Source organism: Coturnix japonica, chromosome 12 (assembly GCF_054131305.1).
Source record: "Coturnix japonica strain WE chromosome 12, WE-NBRP24, whole genome shotgun sequence".
Classification (NCBI taxonomy): domain Eukaryota; kingdom Metazoa; phylum Chordata; class Aves; order Galliformes; family Phasianidae; genus Coturnix; species Coturnix japonica.
The window spans coordinates 16,607,736-16,626,447 of NC_140674.1; the positions used below are offsets into that span (position 1 = coordinate 16,607,736).

The window sequence follows — 18,712 nt, forward strand, 5'->3', positions numbered from 1 at the left end:
AACCACTGCACCTGCATCAAACAGCCCAGCGACATTAACAAGAACCAGGACACAAAATTAAGAAAATTTATTGACCAAATGAGTTATATATGTTGATGGCAAATGAATTTCATTTAGTTTTCCACCTTCAATGGCGGGAAGTTAAAGCTTAATGCAAATAGTCGGTTGTATCCCAGGGGAAGAAAAACAAAAACAAATTCCTGCTGTTCAAGTGTGTATTTGGTGGACGTTCCACAGCTGCAGTCCAAGAGAATCAAATAATTTCATTCCATCACACCAAGCATATCGAACAAGAACATCTTGAGAGCGTAAGAAAATCTGATTTTAAAGGATCATAGATATCTTATGTAGGGTATCATTGCATCTCTTTCACCATACAAATCTTTACCTTAAGAACTCTTTGACATTCTGCAAGACAAGAAATTCCGCTCGTCATTTTTCACGTGCATGTTTCCTTAAGAGATACCCAGATAGAAATTCATAACTACATCCAACTGAAAGCATTCTCTTACGTACTTTGCTGTTTCTTCTGCTTACTTCCTTTTTCCCGCTCAAACTCAGCAATTTGATTGAATATGTTAACTAAGTTCTGGGGCAAGTTTCTCTTAGTGCCGCTTTCTGTTTGTCCTGTATCATTTAAAGTAGATTCCCCGTCTGGTTCCTTTGTTTTATTGGTCTCCTCGTAACTTCTTTCCCTATTCTTACCCCTGCTTTCATTTACATGCTGAGTTAACTCACACCTATCATTGTCATAACGTTTATCACCTTCATGTAAAGGAGTGCTAGAATATGATCTGTACTTTCCCATTGACTTGCCAGAATAGTCAGACCCTGCTGGCGATGTGTAATACCTGTCCTGACCCCAGCCATGCTTTTTATAGTGTTCTCTTCTCCCTTCTGCATCCCAATCCGATCTCCTAAAGTAATGCATCCTGCTTTTATCGCCCGACTTATAATATGAACCTGAATATCCCCTTCTACTGGAGAAAAATCTGTCTGTTTTATGGTATCTTTCAGTTTTGCTAGTACTTGCCTGAGTTCTGGAACTAAAAGAATCTCTCAAATCTTCAGACCTACCTCCAAAAGTGTCTTCATCATCACCTGACGTCCTCGACAGAGAACAGCGTCTGTCTTTCTCTCTTACCTCTGTTTTTGGACATACTAAGCTGTCCTGCCCCTCCAGCAGTTTTTCCATTTCCAGATTTTGGTTAAGGAAGGAGGCGGAGGTATCGGCTGGAGGTGAATAACACTCCTCCTTCCTAAGCTGATCTTTATAATGTGAGGACGCTCTGGAAGAGCGTTTTTTGGAGCTACGGGATGACTCTGACCTATTCCGATGCTTTTTCTTCCGTTTCTTGTGATCAGAGGAAGAGGAGGAAGAAACTGATGTAGCTGATGAAGAATCAGTTGAGGATGAAGAAGAGGATGAAGAGGAGGAGGAAGAAGTTGATCGTTTCCTTTTCTTCTTCAACCTAAAAATATAATTAACCTGTGAGGTAATCTTCAGCATTAGGCAAACATTTTATCTAGAAAACATCTACACTCCCCATAGTCTGGCTGAGATTCGATGGTAAGGCATGAACAGAAACAGGGCCTGACCTAGTAAGACACTTTAAAATGGCATTTCTTTACCAGAAGAATGCAGATTAAATCCACTGAGCACTGCAATATGGAGTGTCCTTCCTGTTCGATATGGCACCGTGCATCACAAATACTGTACCATGTACGCAAAGTATTTGTAAACATCCTTCCACACAACCTCTATAAAAAGCTGCAATACCAGCAAATGATACCATCAGACAGTTCATTGGAAAATTGGTTGTATGTGGCCTTATCTGCACCTGCTGCCCTTCTCTTTTTAAAATCACAAGGCCTAAACAATGGCCAATGTTGAAATAATAACAGTTAGGATGCAGATAATGGCTTAATTAGGAAATTTCCTGACTGCTCGTGTCAAAGCTTGTTTTTCATCAGCCTTTGCTAAAAGCACATGGTTGGGTTGGGACACAACCCTGGAACTGGGGTGCTTTATGCACTGTGATTTTTCTCCACTTAATTTGTGCTTTAGCTGTCAGAAACTCACGTATTTACAACAGGCCCCTTAATGGTTTGTAACTCGCTGGTTTGGGGTGCTTTCTCTAATTGGAAAAAAAAAAAGCTCACATTCTGGCTTAATATGCTCAACAATCAGTACTGAATATAACAAGGTTACCTTTTTTCCTCTTTTAAAAGCTTACGCAATTTTTCTGCACTTGTTTCTACTTGCTTTTCCTTCTCTCTCTCTTCTTTTGCAGCTTGTTTCTCCCTCATTTCCAAAGATTTCTTTTTTGAACCCAAACATCATAAAAAAAAAATTCATTCAAAGTGTTAACACAGGTATTATTCCCCACGACCCCAACCCCATTGAAATATGTAGTTACAGCAGGGATGTTTTACCAGGATTCCCAAATGGACAGTTAATAAGAAGTTTGGCATTGGCCATTGTTATGATCAGGTTTTTGTTAATGACCACGTCGCAGTTTTTTTATCCATTAGAAATGTATTTGACCAACCATTGCAGTGGACCCGTGATCCAGCACACCACGAAACACACAGCCCGAAGGGTAAAGGGAGCAGATGCAAGAAAAACACAGTGTTAGCAACGCGGAGAAAAAGAGCAGGAGGATTTAACAAACAAAAAAACAAAAACAAAAAATAAGTTTGAGGGGAAATATTGTTATTGGAGTTTACAAGTGAAGTGTGGCAGAGCCCATGGTAAAAACGTGTTCAAGTTGGCCATGTGTGCATACAAACCATTTTGTATCAATTTCACAGACCAGTTTGATGCATAGTTTACGTAAGAAATCATGTTCCAAGGGTTTGTTGGTGATGAGCAGCACCAGGTGTCAGATACAGCAACAACGGTCCAATTCAGAAGAAAATGCATTGAAGAAAAACACATAATCAGTATTACAGGAAAACACATGTGGGTGTTGTTTCAGCCATTCTAACACAACAGTGATAGCATCAGAACTACATACTCAAATGCGTATAAATGCAAGATTGTGATTATCAGATGAATAAGACAAGCCCATTAGAATCTAGTAAGGATCAGACTTCTGCAGCCTACACCCCTAAAGAACAGCTCTGTTCAGAAACAGCAGCAAGGCTGGTGAATTTCAAAACTTAGCAACAGTCATAACAGATACAATAAAGGAAACCCTTAATAGAAGATAAGGCTACGTGAACAATAGCCAGCATTGCATTCACCTGCTGCATCAATCACTGTAATACCAGAAAAATGCTAAAAGAAAATGAAGTATTTCCTACTTGCTACAAATATTCTTCACTTTAACCAACACTCCGAGATCTTTCTACTGCAAATATCTACTGATATTTGAGCACTGTTTATCTACAGCGCAGTTCAGTTTTATTAAAAGCTTGTCATAGCTCCTCTTCCCCTTCTCTCAGCACGACCTGTCAGCATTATGGCTTCACCAACTGTAGAAGTGTCAACTAAGGCCATCTGCCTTCATCTCTACTTCATTATATGCAGAAGCATACTAACACACCAAGCCTGTTCCTTAGTGCTATACTTTACTCTGATCCTCTCTGGAAGACAACACAAGTAGAGGAGATAAATAAAAAGAAAATGGGGAAGGAAAAAAACAACAAAACCAAACAAAAAAAACAAACAGCCAAAAGATCAACCAGGGCTCACCTGGGAAACACGTTGTGTGCGAGGGAAGGAAGGAAAAAGATACGAGAAAAGAAAGCTGCCATTTTCAAAATCATCTGTCCATCCTCCCAGCCTGCTCTTTTCCTTTCAATCACCTACAGATCTGTCCCCTTGCCATCTTCCTGCAAGCCAGCTCTGACTGCTTTTAGCTAACGTTAAGGGTTTTATCCTCTTTTCCCGTCTCCACTGTTTGGCATTTCTTTCCTATTCCATGCAAAACAGTGGAGTCATCAAGAGGTGGTAGGTACAGCCATAATGCTCACTATAAAAGATTTACTATGGAGAAGGGAAGCAGAAATTAAGACAAACTATCCATTTCAAGCCTCTCTGTTCAACAGATTTAAAAGGATTTTTTATATTTATTGTCATTTAATTATATGAAGAGAAAGTAAAGAATCACCTGTATACGCTTACGGACTTTTGTTAAGGCCTCTCCTGCTTCTTGAAAAGTCTCATCCAAACTCAGGGCTTTTTTATAGTAACTCTCAGCGTTCATTAGTTTGTCTTCCTCTTCCAACCTAACATTTAAATCATGAAGCACACACAGCTCAGAACTGTATACACACACATACACAAGAACTTGACAGTTTTATGTTGGCTGTTTCTTTTTGGACAGCCTTTCTTACTTGCACAGTAGCAGTGCCACTCCCTACCACCCATCATCCCATGTCAGTACAAAAATAAAACAGTAATTGACACATTATCTCTTCACTTTCTGATCATCATTAGAAATAATACTCTGTATAATTTCAATTCCAGCTTCAAAAATAACGTGTCTATTCTTAATGCAGATGCTAACAAATCCATTCCCTGAGCACTCAGAAGTTAATTTCTCTGTTGCAGAGGCTAACAAATATTTCACAGAACCTGAACAAAACATGATCTTGGTACAAATACTTTCTTAAAAATATATATAGACATATGAGAATGTATATATTCCTACATACACAGGAGCAGTCAACATTCCTATGTATATGGGAATATCTTCAGCCATTTCACAACATGTTAATCAAGCTTGGTACCCTGCCTGTGAAAAGATATTGAGGATTAAATCTTGACTATTTTGCAAAGATTTTAACTAGGACAGAGCAGAAAAATGCAAACCCACAGGCAGGTGTATTTCCAACATATAAACACCCAAGAAGGTCAGGTGGCAAACTGTGCCCTAAGCAGGGCCATATTAAAAAATACTGTAAGAAAAACTGTTCACAGCAAACAGAAATACAGTGCTAATGACACTTACTGCTCGCCTCTCTCCACGAGCGTCTGACAAAGGTATTTTCTTGCATTCCTATGTGTAGGACAGTTTTTTAGAGCAATTTCAAAATCACTTATGGCTTTGTTCAGACTTCCTTTTGTAGCGTACCTACAACAACACAAAAGTTGCACAGGTTTTAATGAAGTTTTTCTTCCACAAAGTAGAAAATTCAATGAAACAAGCAGACTTACAGAGCTCCACGAGCTACCAAAGCTTCAACGTTCTGTGGATCTATTTCCAAAGCCTTGTTGTACTCATTCATGGCTTCCACGTGGCGCCCGTCCTTAAAACAATCAACCCCTGCCTTCACACTAAGATAAACATATTTATAAAAACATGGTTATGGTCAGCCTACAGATTTGCTACTGCCAATAGCTCAGAAATTAGTGTTCCATGCAAGCAATTAATTTATTAGAAGGTAAATTACACATTAAATTTTAGAACTTTCTTTAGACACTATTATTCATGATTTAAGATTTATCATTGTAAGTGATCTTTCATGTATTTAACTGCAGTTGCTAAACACTACTGTACTAAGAAAAGCACTGCTTTTGATAGCATAGCATCCAGAAATAATAAGTACTCATCCCCATTTTTTCCCCCCCAGCACATAGTAAATTCAAAAGAAGCATTTCAACCAAAAAACTGAAGTGTTACTGTGGAAAAATTGGTCCAATGCGTAATTTCCTTCAGGAAATATAAGCTGTAGCTCTGTAGCCTATCCTAGTCTTAAAGTAACCTCTGAAAAGAAAACAGTAAACAGTCAGTGCGTACCAATTCAGGGCCCAAGATTCAGATTGCTTTTTCCTCAGTGCAGGGGCAAAATCTTCTTCATCAATGTTTTTCCTTTAAAAATAATAAAAATATGAAAAAAAAGAACACACTTAGAGTTGCCCTTTAACTCTATAACACGGACATGATGACACATAATGCATTTCAAATGAGCTTAAATATTACTTCTACAACACATTACTTCCCTCCCTCAGTCAGGAACTGTTCTCTTTCTGGATCTACTTAAACTGTTCTAAGATTGCAGCATGGCTACGGCACAGATAAAAGTATAGATATCATGTTCATCATGTTCACATCTACCTTGGGGTGTACAATATCAAAACATACATACACATACATGTGGAAGACTCACATTACATTTATTGTACTTATTAATAGCTGAAGTATCAGTGATCTACGACTTACACTCAAGACTATGCTGAGATTAGAATAACAAAGCTACAGGATAGGAACGGTGTAAAAATCACTTACATTTGAAGACTTCTCATCAAAGACGGTGGATTTGATTCACTTATTCCAAGTTTTTCTGTTAAATATTCAATTAATGATGGATTTGCAAATCCCGGGGAACGATGCAAAACCTCTTCAAATGTCTCCCCTGTTTTTGCAACTTCCAAGCTTCGCCTTAAAAAAGCACCAGTGTACACAAAACACAGATGGATACTGCATTAAATATTAGCTTCATAAGATGTGTGCCCATACTGACACTAATACTGCTTACAAGCCACTTATTTCTACAGGCATAAGTTTTGCTACCATTTAGCTATACTGAAACTGGCAGAGACAGCTACAACCTTCCCACCAAAGTATATTTTAAAGAGTTTACTATTTCAGTCCCAAAGTCATTATAACAATAATAAGCCTGATAGAAAATAGAAATAGAAAGTAGAAAGCCTGGACAATATACTCTTACCTATAATGTAAGGGCAAGTCCTCAGAGGCAATCACTCCTAGTTTTGTACTAGAAAGATTGGGTGGAAGAGCAGAGCTGTAGAGTGATAATGTGACCTTCTCGTGGTATCGATCGACATCCTTAACAGCCGCTACAAAAACAATACGAGTTAGGATAAAGCAGAAAGGAGGGCTCCAAAGTGAAACAGATTCCTGATTACACTTGCAGCTACTTGCCTCGAATAATATCTCCAGCTTGATAATAAGACAAAGGATCTCCATGGTTGGTTTGAGAAGGCACATCTCTCAGTGGACAAAGAGCCTACAATATAGGAAAGCAGGAATAACACAAAACAGAGGTTTAATTATAGAGCTAAGTTGGCTGCAGTACAGAATTATCCATATTATTGCCATCAACCCACAACTTTATCTGCTCTAATATCTCTCAGCACATACATACAAAGTAACAACACTCTGCGAGTATATGAACTTTTTAAAAATGGGAGCTCTTTTCTCCCTGAAGCAAAACGTAGCTAACAATAACCAAGCCAGTACAGACACACACATAAAAGCATTTGAACAAAACCAGAAAGGTTTTTTTGCTCCAGAAAATTAAGGCAGACAAATATAAGTTTCATCTTCACGCACATGAAAGTCATAATAATTAAATGCATGGCTTGGTTCAAATTACAATTTACAAATCCATAAACAATGAACTTTTTCACTCTCAAGTAACACATTCTGAGCACAGAGCATGATGAAAGTGCTTGCTGACTCAGCAAAGCATCATAAAGTCAAGAGTTGTCCACTAATTCAATTACCAGCTCAGCTTCGCCTTTACTTGCACCACTGCATTATGAGACACAAGACACAATGCACGCCCGTAAAACAATCAGTCAAATCTTACACTGATCTGTAAATCATCAATCTGCCGTATGAAACCACTTCCCAGACACATCAACACCATGAAAAAGCCGAATTCACGGATGGAAGTAATCCTCCCAATCACGATGTCTCCACGTTCGATGTCTCGAAAAAATAATTCTCTCCTGATTTCCCCAGGAACCTCCATGAACTGCTCCAGGGGAGGCATCACAGCGTAATACTCTGCAACACAGGAGACATTCACAGATCCAAAATGACCAAATTACAGCCTGAAAGCATGAAGTACTTCAAAATAGCAAGATGTTTGAAAACCTGATTCATTTGCTGTAGCAGAAGTTTATGCATGGACTAGAAAATGTAAAAGCAAAGAATTTAACTGGGTTTTTAAATATACCTGGAGCACTGTGATCAGTCTGGGGCACCACAATACAAGAAGGGCATAAATCTATTACAGAAAGATAAGGGGGGACTAAAGAATCACTGAATCACAGAATTATCAAGGTTGGAAAAGACCTAGAAGATCATCCAGTCCAACCATTACCAATACAAATACCAATACAACCAATACCAATACAAAACCATTACCAATACAAAGACTACAAAGAGAAAGAAGGGCCTAGAGAACAAGATATATAAAGAATGACCGAGGTCCCTTGGTTTTTTGAGCCCAGAGTGGATGAAAGGGCCTCAATGCAGCCCACAGCTCCTGAAAGGGAGTGGAGAAATAGTGCTGAGCTCTGCTCTCAGGTGACAGCAATAGAACCCAAGGGAACAGCAAGGAGCCGTGTGAGGGGAGGGTCGGGGAGGTTGGGAACAAGGGAAAGGTTCCTAGAGGGCGGTGGGCATGGAACAGAGTGCCAGGGCAGCGGGCACAGCCCTGAGCTAATGGAGTTCATCAAGTGTTTGGATAATGCTCACACACATAACGTTCGGGCGGTGCTTTGTGGAGCCGGGAACTGGCCCTTACCTTCATTTTCCTCGATGTTCTCAGCAATAGGCCCGTTGGGTTTCCACGACTGAGCAAACAGCAGGTCCGCCTTCTTGGCGATGAAGCGCTGTATCTCGGTGTCCAGCTCCGCATCTTCCTCGGCCCTGAGGGAGGACAACGAGCTCACAACGGCCCCGCTCCCCTCCAGGCCCTGCAGGCCGCCCCCAACCGCCCCTGTGAGGCCTCACCAGGCGGACGGCGAGCGGGCGGCACCGCGGGGCTGTTCAAAGACGGTTCCCGGGGGCGGCAGCAGCCCGCGGAAGTCGGGGTTGTCGTGCTGCTCGGAGCGGAGCAGGGCGAGCAGCGACGGGCCGTGGAAACTCAGCACCTGGCGCAGCAAGTCCCGCTCCATGCCGCCACCTCCGGCTGCACCGGAAGCGGAAGGGTGAGAACAGGGCAATGAGCGTGTGTAGAGATGGGCAGGAGAGAACGGGGACAGCGCCCCCTGGCGGGCGGGAGGACTGTGAGGGCCGCCCTGAGGCGGAGCGGTGCTGCGGGATGGGAGCGATGAGGGGACAGGGACGGAAAAGGGAAAAAACAGAGAAAAAACGGGCCGCCAGGGGCCGCTGCAGGGCCGGGGGTCGGTGTGTGCTCATTAGCAAGGACGAAGAGCTCCAATAAGAACCGCCTGCAGCACAAACTTTGCTCGCGTGCTACCCTGCCATTGCACAGGGACATCTGCCTTAGAGATGCTGTGTCAACAAAACAACAACAACCAGCCCAATGATACAATGGGCTGTACTAGATGTTACCTGGGCACAACAAATATCACCTTAATCAAATGGTCAGAACACACACCATGTAATTCCAGCTGCAGAAATAGCTTTGCCATTGCAGGCTATAGGAGCATGAACTCATTTCCTTCCCTCATTTTCAGATTCTAGGAATGAAATCCAAAGCAAAGCATGGCTACCGAGAACCTCCTGTGCACAGTTCCGTCACACTCAGGACGCACACAAGCCTGTGCCATCCTTTCTTGTCGTGGACCACTGTCTGGATATTTGCTGTGCTATTAAAAATCTCTGTATGTTCTTAGTGATGGGTCTTATTCCCTCTGCATTTCGCTTGTTTTTCTTCATAAATGCAGTGTAAGAGACTCCAGGGCCCAGGGCTGGGGCACACTCCATGCAGTCCTCAGTTCTATTGACTTATAGAACTGCCTGAATAAGTGCTTCCTCTCCTACTGAACAAAGGCAGAGGGTGTGCAGGACATCCCCTGCTCCAGCAGGAGCAAGTCAGGGACACTGACACATCACTGCACTCATAGAGCAGCATTCCAGGCACTCTGAAGCCAGCCCTGGCCAAAGGAGTTAATGTAAACGTTCTGACAGAGTAGCTCACTGCATGATAAAAGGCTGCTTCTAAGATCATGTACCCTGCGGCTCTCTCAGCACAAAGCTTATACTTTCACACCAGGCTACCTTTGAACCTGGGGTCCTGCTTACAGCGAACAACCCAAAACCTGATCAGCATGAAAGAATTTTAAAGCGGATATGTGAAACACTAAGCAGATTTTCATCAAACTCCAGTAAGCACAGCTTGAAAGCAACAAGGTCAAGCTGCTTTTTCCATGTTCCCAGGTATACATTATCAGTGGCAAAGCTTACAAGAAAATTGCATAGAAGAAAAGATTTTGTGTCAAGAACCACATTTTATCACTGACAAAAAGACTAGATCTTCCAAGATCACGCTTTTCAAAGGGTTATTTTCTGCAAAGTTTGAGCAGATTTGAGGTAAATTTTAGCCTTCTCCAAATGCGAGTGGAATGTTCAACTAAATTTATTCTCTCAGCTAAGAAAGATGAAACTGATGGTATCGATGAGAACTAACATGAAGAACTATGCCCCCAGTTCTGTTGGAGTTGTTTCTGGGAGGCTCTACCTGAAGTAGTCCTGCTGCCCAACCTTTCTGATCATTTATGAGGCAGCAAAGGGTTTGTTCAGAGCTGAAGTGATAGCATAGGCACTATTTTAGTTCAAGAATGGGGGAGGGATGTTCAGTGCAAAATAATTGCTAGCCAGCTAGCAGCTCTCCTTTGTGAGAAACACCATGTCTGCAGACAGAACCACCAAACTATGATGGAGGCGGTGTGAAAACAACACCACACTGAGTGGCTGTACAACCCAGGCTGGGCACATTCAAGCGTTTCCCTTTTTAATATGTTCATCCTAAGCCCAACTTTGGCATGGTCAGTGAGAAGGAGTAAGGTTTCACGGCAGACTCACGGAGATACACCTGGCACCTGGCTGTGCTGCCCTGGACTTTGCACTTCTCAGATGTGTGTAATTGTGCAGACAAAGAACACTTGGTTGCAGGTAGCAATTATGCAGAGATGGACTGTGGAAACTGCCCGGGCTCTGAATGAGCAATTAGACACTGCTGGAGTACAGAAGAAATAATAGTTAAGAAATGTCAACTGAGCACCCCCTGCGACTTTCAGCAATTTCTGTCAAACTCTGCAGGCAGAGGCACTGCTGAGCCTTTGTGTGGCTGCAGGGATTACTGCTCGTGCTGTTGGTGCAGCACCGTGTCTGCAGATTAGTGACGAGCGCTGGAAGGGTTCAGGTGAAACTGAAAACGTTGCTGAAGGTAACACTGACTGATATTGTTTCGCTTGCATGTGGAAAAGCAGGCTGTCGTGTGTGAAGATTTACTTATTGAACAGGAACCTCAGTCAGGCAGTTTAGTGATAACCATGACACAGACAATATGTGCACACCCACCTGTGCAGTGTATCTGGAAATACTTCCTACAGAGCAAATTCCCTTGGTACATGAGGGACTCAGCAGACGGTAAACTAAGCAGACAGATCTCTGTGCTTCCTATGAACTCCCCAGCCTCTCACAGTCCGTAGGCTGGTGGTATCTGCTGCTTTGTAGCAAGGGAGTCATTGTGGCTTCAGAGCCTTGGAGGAAATCATTACATCACTGCAGCTTTCCACTCAGCAGAGTAGATCACTCCTTACAACCCGAAACTTTAGTTCCAGCACATAAAATACAGTGACAATATTTGATCTCCAGTCTGCAATGACTACAAGACTTTTAACTTCAAGCATACAACTCATCCACAGAAAGCCAGAGATGCTATAATTCCAAAAATAACAGCCATGAACAGCGACTCTCATGTGTAGCAAAGACATCCATTGGTCTTCTGACAGAAGGTCTGGTGATCCCTGGGAAAGGCTGACACCAAACCCACAACACAGGAGATCAAAATAGCAAACTGATGTATGTATGTGATGTTTGTTTCTTTGAACACTTGGCAAATCCCTCACAGCATTAATCCAGAAAGCTGAACTGATTTGCAAGTAAATTCACATTCCATTAAAAAAATATATGCATATCTGCTCTGAAAGTTATAAATATCATTTGGTTTGTAACTTAAGTAGAGGTTTCCAATTTGTATCAACACACACTTTTAATAGCAGGCAGCAAATGAAATCTGTTGTCTTTTTGCTCATGGGAGAATTTAGAAAGGCTGTGACAGCCACAACTGCCACTGATTTTAATGGGAAGTTTTGTGCCTCTGATGGATTTTGGATGAAGATTTTGAGGGCTGGCTTTAACTTCAGCAGGCTTCAGGTCAGCCACGGAAGTCAGAAATCTATCATTAAAATTTCTGTGCTTGCATTGCTGTCTACAATTAGGAAAGCATTAATCACAGCACATCAGTGCAATTGAGTGTCAGCGCGCAGGCACTTTGGCTGGAGCTGCCGAAATGTAAATAACATACATCTGTTGATTTTCTCTGGCTATGTGTCTTATTAAGGCAGTTCAACTCAAATACAGATTCACAGAAAATGGAAAGTCTTCAACAAATGAAATCCAATGGAGAAGCAAGGAAACAGCAACAACAAAAAACCAACAACAATATAAAGACAGAAAGCTGTCTGCACATGCAGGTAAAATCACTGAAATGAGAGACCTGTGTTGAAGTACAGCAAGAGGCTGAATTCCTCTTTATTTTTTTTATATAATATATATTTCAAATCTAATGCAGAGAAGACTGAAGTGAAAATTACGTGTTCTGTTCATCTTTTTTTCCTCCTATTTGTTTTCAAGGTATTTGGCAGCTCAAGGCACAGGGTGGTGCCAAGCACTGCTTCCAAAAACAAATAAGTAGGTTAAGCTTGTAAATACCTTTGAAAATTCTGCCCTAAGAAAGAATGATAATTTACAAAGTTCCTACATATGTAAATGGCATTGTTTGCTGTCACATCTAATTACAGATGTAACTCTGTGCTTAGTTGATTGTGAGTGCAGAATAAACACACAAATGTAAAACACCGGGGTTTGAAACTCCCCTTCTGTACTTGTGGTGATGTGATCCTCCTGTTACTGACAGCTCTATACGTGAGGGACTGTGGGTACGTGTGTAGGAGAACAGTAAGTGGGAGAAAGGAATCTAAATTTCCCATCTGCACAAAATGTCAACACAGTCTCTATAAAAAGCCATCACCAAAATCCTGATAAGCAGAATTCAGTCTGGTCAAGTTCTAATTTGCATCTTCGCTAACAGCGAGACTTAATGAGAACTTCAACACAACGTTTCATTTAATAGAAGATTTAGAAGAAAATGATGCTCTCAAAAAGTGCTACAGGACTTGGTTTCTACTGGACAGCACAACTACAACTATAGCTTAAACAAAAGCTCAATAATCCAGGAGCTGGATGGCCCTGTAAACATTGCATGCCAACATGGTTGAATTGCCATGTCAGCTCTCAAAGACACGAGGAACTTTTTTTTTCTACAGAACCAACAAATTTCAATGCAGTTCTGCATCCAGACAGCCTTTGGGATGCCTGCAACTCAGAACAGGTTTGGACATTTCAAAGTGTGAGAAAGGTTTCTCCTGATACTTCAGGGGTCCTTTAGACATTGGGCTCCAATAAGAAGGGGAGAGTCTTGCTGTGCTGAAGTTAACAGTGCCTGCTTGTGAGCAATGGGCTGCACAGAAACAGTCACAGCATCACATGGTCAGAAACAGTCTGAGAAACTATGTGTAATGAAGTGCTGTCCAAGATAACAACAAGATAAACCAAGCCAAAAAACAAATAAGGGTAGGATAAAGAACAAGGAAAAAAAGAGGTTAAGATACATAGTGTCTACAGTCGGGACAAATGGAAGTATTAAAATATAACAAGGTATTAAAATATAACAAGTTACTAAAATAAAACAAGAGGGCTATAATGAATAGTCTAAGATAGTCTGTAATTGCAGACTCAGAGCAGTACTGTGTTCCTGTTAGTAGCTAAAATGGTCCATAACCCTCTCTATTCTGCTTCAGAAATTGAGTCTCACACAGCTGAGAGATGAAATGGACATTTGGTCTCTTTAGGGGCTATGTTAGAAGCCACAAAAAGCGGGAAATAGTGGCAGCTTGGATACTGCCATTCACAAATCCATCTTATTGCCTTCATACTTTAAAGTAATGATCAGAAAGGGGGAAAACATTAATACAGCAAGATAAGAGTACAAGAGTTACTTATCTTCACTGACAGCAGGACTGCAGTGCAGACACTTCTTTGTTATTTAGCTTGAGAAAAGGAAAGCCATCGCTGGAGAAAATCTTAAGATAGAGAAATATACAGCATGAATATTTTACATTTACAGAGGGGAGCATCCTTCGGTACATCAAGCCCTCATGCAGCTCAGCAGCATGACACATCTCAGTGATTAAATGCCAGCTCCGTGGCAAAACCCAAAGAAACAAAACAAACAATTTTTCAGCGCAGAAAGCCACTGTTCTCTAATCCTGCACCTTGGCTCTCACAGCTGAAAAGCACGGTGGCAGGATGGTAGAAATGAAACGCTATCAGCAGGTGAACTGCAATCTGAACTTCACAGTCTGCCTCTATCAATCTTCAGTCTCACGTGGCTCCGTGAAAAGACCTGGTTCAAAGTAGCACCAAAGGAACAGGAGGGGCAGAACTTCCCCATCTGAAAAGTCACCTTAGGTTTATTCCAAATGGTACAAATCAGTAACATGTTTCAGTGTCTTGGTAGTGTTTATTCACCTTTGTTTTCCTCACAATGTTTTTAGCTCACAGCATTCACTTTTGGCAGCTGACCATGAAAGATATTCTCCATAGATCAGAGACAGCTCCTGGGACTTAAGCATGGGTGCTGCAGTCAGATGGGGGCTGATGAAGCGCCTGCACTGACACTTGACAGGATGGTGATTATCCCATAGTTTAATAATAACATGTTAATCATCTTAGAGTCATTATTCACTCTCAGGCACACTGTACTCCCATATTGACATTAACAAAGAATACACTAGAGAGAAACAACAAACAGAGGACATTTCCACAGCGTGAAACACACTGGAAATCTAGAAGGATCCTGTCAGTGCAGATCATCTCCTCACCTACCCTAGGACACAAAACCCACAGAAAGGTGGTGTAACTTTGTGCTACCTCCTGGTAATCACCTCAGATGATTTGGTCTGTAATTACATAGGATTAGGGTGCTCGCATGAAGAAGATTCCTATCAGAGAAGAAAGTAACTCTGGAAAGAAAGTTACACTCTGCAAATGCACAAACAGCAAAGGATGACAGACTATCTTTGTGCTCATTTTGAGTTGGCTATTGATAAAGTGAGTTGACTTAGTTTATATTCTAATTTGAGCTGATCTATGAGTTTAAAGGACTTGGGATACTCACAATGCCTGTGAAGGTTGGGCTGGTATGAGGTCCTGTCATGGGTCTGAACGGCAGTTGTTTGGGGTTTGCCTTGTGCCACGCCAGGCAGTCACAGCCAACCCAGTCCCTGCTGTTGCTTCATAAGACACATACAAAACTAATGGGAGTTTGTGTGAAGGTCATGTCCTGATGCTAATAGAAATAAATTATTCGCTGAAATGCATTTAATCAAGACACTGTCCAAGTCTTCAAACAAAAAAGCTTAAATAGTTCCCTGAAAGAATTTTACACCATCTAGTTCATTTCAGTATCAGAGTTTTAATCTTTGAATTCAGAATATTTTCATCTCTTCCTTTCAGCACTCATCTGCCCCAGGACATCCCAAATAATTCTTCTTCCTTGTTGCTTATTCCACCAATAGACTTTCACCAAGCTATAAATATCAGTCCACTCCAATCTTTCCCTCTATGTCTATTCAAAAATCCCTCAATATTCTTTCTTCTCCACACTGAATGACCTTCAACTTGTTTGTTGTAATGTTCTCCCTGGAAAAGCACACGTTCTCCTATCAGTCGTACAGAGATTAACAATTACCTCCTGACTGATGCTGCATGAGCACAGGCAATTCAACCATTTCTCTGTCCTTCACGTTACTGCTCTACAGATTTGTCCCTCACAAAAGTGAATATGTAAATCTTGTCTGTTATTTTCTTTTAGGTAGAATGTCTGGCATTTTCCCCAGTTGAATTCAGTTTTTTCTTGTATTTCATCAATTTTTTAAAATCTCCAGGAAACAGATTGATTCCCAGTTGCTTGCTTTCCTTTTTTTGTCACAGCTCATCCAGAGTACAACCAAAGCATAGTCAGAAGGTTTCATTAACATGTGAGTTACTTCTTTCCCTGGACTATCAGGGAACATATTTTGTGGGGAGCTACCAGTGATCCCTACAATCAGTCACATTACTCCAAGCCAACATCTGCCCATTTATAAACCTGGATCTAGATTTCGCTCTTGATTCAGCACAAGCTTTAGGAAACAAACAACTGCCTGGCTTATTTAAAAGTTCTCATACCAGTTGGGAGTATTCCAGAAATGTAGTCATCTGTGATTTCGGTGTACATATGCACAGACACACATGAAAATCACTATAATTCATTGTGAAGATAACAATTTTATATTTCATACTCAAAATCATTTCATTCTGTTTCTACTAATACAGCAGGTCCTGCAGCCGTTGCTGCCAGCAGCAATAGCTCATGCAAGTTTGCAGCCTTGAATATTGTTGTAATTCGCAGCCATAATATAAACTACCCTGGACAGTGAACCAAGAACCTTCTGCAAATGTCTAATAACACTATTTGTTTTAGCAGTCATAGAATTCCTTCTGCTTAATACCTACCTACAAAAGAAGCTTGAAAGCCCGTTTGAGGGAGTTATTTTTAGATCAGTTGTCTGCTGATAAGAAATTCTTTCCTTCTGCATCCCAGCCAGAGCATGTGAGAAGGCACTGAGCGTTTGGAAGCTCAGCCACCTGCATCTCTCTGGCCTCAGACCGAGTCAATGTTTTGATTCCGACAAATGAGACATCATGCAGCAAAATCCCACTGTTTGGGCTTGCAGCACCTGCTAACAACATCTGGTTATAGTTATTTAACTGGAGCTCAGATTCTTTTCTTTTCTGCCTCATGTGTTTCCCCAAGCTTGTCCTCATAAAAGGTCACGGAGCAGAATGAAGCCATCACTTTTTGTGACCCCTGTATAATCCTATTGATTTGTCGGTTGTTCAGCCCGGTTAATTTCAATTTGCCTTCCTATGACTAGTTTCTCTCAGAGTTTATAAGCCTAATGCTTGCCATTTTAGTTCCAGCTTTTATTTATTTGTGCCAAACCACAGGGGGGAATAACAAAAGATGAACTCTGGTGCCATGCCTCAGGGATGCAGCACAGAATTCCCAGCCCATGGCACAGCATGCCCAGATGGCTTCAGCAGTGCTGGAGGCAGCTGCGATGGTGCTGGAGGACTGTGCAGCTGCTCCCAGGATGTGAGCACAGTGGCTGACACCAGTGGTGGGTTCCTGCTGTTTTGTACCTTTGGGAACACCTGCCTTGCCTTAGGGCTTAATAGGGGATTCAGCTGATGTTTGACGAGCCCTCTGGGCTGTGACATAATTCAGAATCTATGCATCAGTGCACAGCCTGATCTGTGATGTGTCTCTCACTGCTGAAACGCCTTTTACACGTAAATCCTGCGGGCAGCTTGGCATGACAGCATGGGGAGAATCCATCAGCAGTGCTGACCAGCAGCAGCACATTCACATTCTGAGCAGTGCTGCGGCCCTGACAGCAGCGTGGCTGCTCTGGTGTGGTGCCAAGGCTGAAGTCATCACGCAGCTTCATGGGGAGACGCATTAGTTCAGGAACATTGCATTAAAGAAGTTACACTGCTCTCAATTTCATTGTGTGGGGGAGACGTGCCCTTCACAGCACCAAGCATGGGAAGGGCTCTGCTGCCTGGCACCCTCTGCTGCTATCAAGCCTCTGTTGGCTGAAACAGAACTGACAGATCGCATCAGGTATGCAACAAAAGGAGAGATCGGAATGTGTGATGGTATAATCACAAGCTTCCAGGACAAATATATATTTACATGATATCTTAACAGAGCTGTACCATTAATGAATGGCTCCTCATTCTCTTGTGACCATCCTCTGCATATATTTTGTCACGTTGTGGGGCTTCTGAAAACATGGTGAAAGCCCCACAAATTCTGAACCTCTGTCCCTCCCTACAGATTTTTTTGTAATACTGATACAGGAAGGTCAGAATTCTGTGATAGCTGTCAGAACACTCACAGAATCAGCAATTCAGTCCAAATTTAGTCCACAATTATATTTTTTCAAAACTTTTTCAGAAAACTGTTTCCACGTCCAAGAAAAATTATTCAGTGTTTCTTTCTGTAGAACCTGAATGTTCTCTCTACAATCCGGTTCCAGTGGATATCTCTATCAGCTGTAACACTTTGTTGTTAGCAGCTCTTTCAGTTCATCTCTGGATCTGAGACCTGGAGCTTAGAGCAAAAGAAACACGTGCAAAATGGCAGTCTTGGAAGCACAGTGTTAGATGGCAGAGCAGGACTGAGATCTATCACTCTGTGGCCTACACTTTACCCCCATTTCAGTGAGGGCAAACATTTTTCCAAGAAAAACAAATACTTAACAATAGATCCTATACCAGCCTTGCTTTCATTAGATCAGTAGCAAAGAGAAAACACAAAATGTAATCGCTGACTGACTCAAAAGTAGCTCCAGCTACAAAAGACACAGGATAGAGCAAGGCACAGTGCCTGGAGATTTCACCAGGCAGCAGATCAAAGAGCCAAACTCCTGACAGCTTCTGCAGCTCTCCTTCACCTGCTGCCTCCCAGAACAGCAGAATCACAGGCCATTTGTGAGTCACTGGTCAGTTCATCTTCACAAACCATTAATGTCACATCTGAACTACTTTCAAATGTCACAATGGAAACAACCATCATGAAA

The 18,712-nt window shown here is 41.8% G+C and overlaps 1 protein-coding gene across 2 annotated transcripts; it reads right to left on the reverse strand.

Moving 5' to 3' along the window:
• Positions 1–52: 52 nt before the first annotated feature.
• TTC14 (tetratricopeptide repeat domain 14) lies at positions 53–8,916 on the reverse strand. 2 transcript variants are annotated; one of them, XM_015871607.3, is made up of 12 exons: positions 8,721–8,916; positions 8,512–8,636; positions 7,567–7,766; positions 6,897–6,981; positions 6,682–6,811; positions 6,240–6,392; positions 5,751–5,822; positions 5,168–5,287; positions 4,962–5,084; positions 4,119–4,236; positions 2,213–2,322; positions 53–1,472 (listed from the first exon to the last, which is right to left on the reverse strand). In XM_015871607.3, exons 1-12 carry the CDS (start codon positions 8,882–8,884, stop codon positions 509–511), a joined length of 2,364 nt encoding a protein of 787 aa, XP_015727093.2. In that variant the 5' UTR covers positions 8,885–8,916; the 3' UTR covers positions 53–508. The 2 variants fall into 2 exon arrangements, with proteins under 2 accessions (XP_015727093.2, XP_085369350.1); XM_085513224.1 differs by lacking the exon at positions 5,168–5,287.
• Between the last annotated feature and the right edge of the window lie 9,796 nt (positions 8,917–18,712).

Excerpts from the sequence above, each read along its gene's own strand:
- TTC14 (XM_015871607.3), bottom strand. The coding sequence starts at position 8,884 with ATGGAGCGGGACTTGCTGCGCCAGGTGCTGAGTTTCCACGGCCCGTCG. Across the intron at positions 5,085-5,167 it reads TTGGTAGCTCGTGGAGCTCT|GTACGCTACAAAAGGAAGTC; the intron begins GTAAGTCTGCTT and ends GTGTTGTTGTAG. Across the intron at positions 1,473-2,212 it reads CTTTTAAAAGAGGAAAAAAG|GTTGAAGAAGAAAAGGAAAC; the intron begins GTAACCTTGTTA and ends TTATATTTTTAG.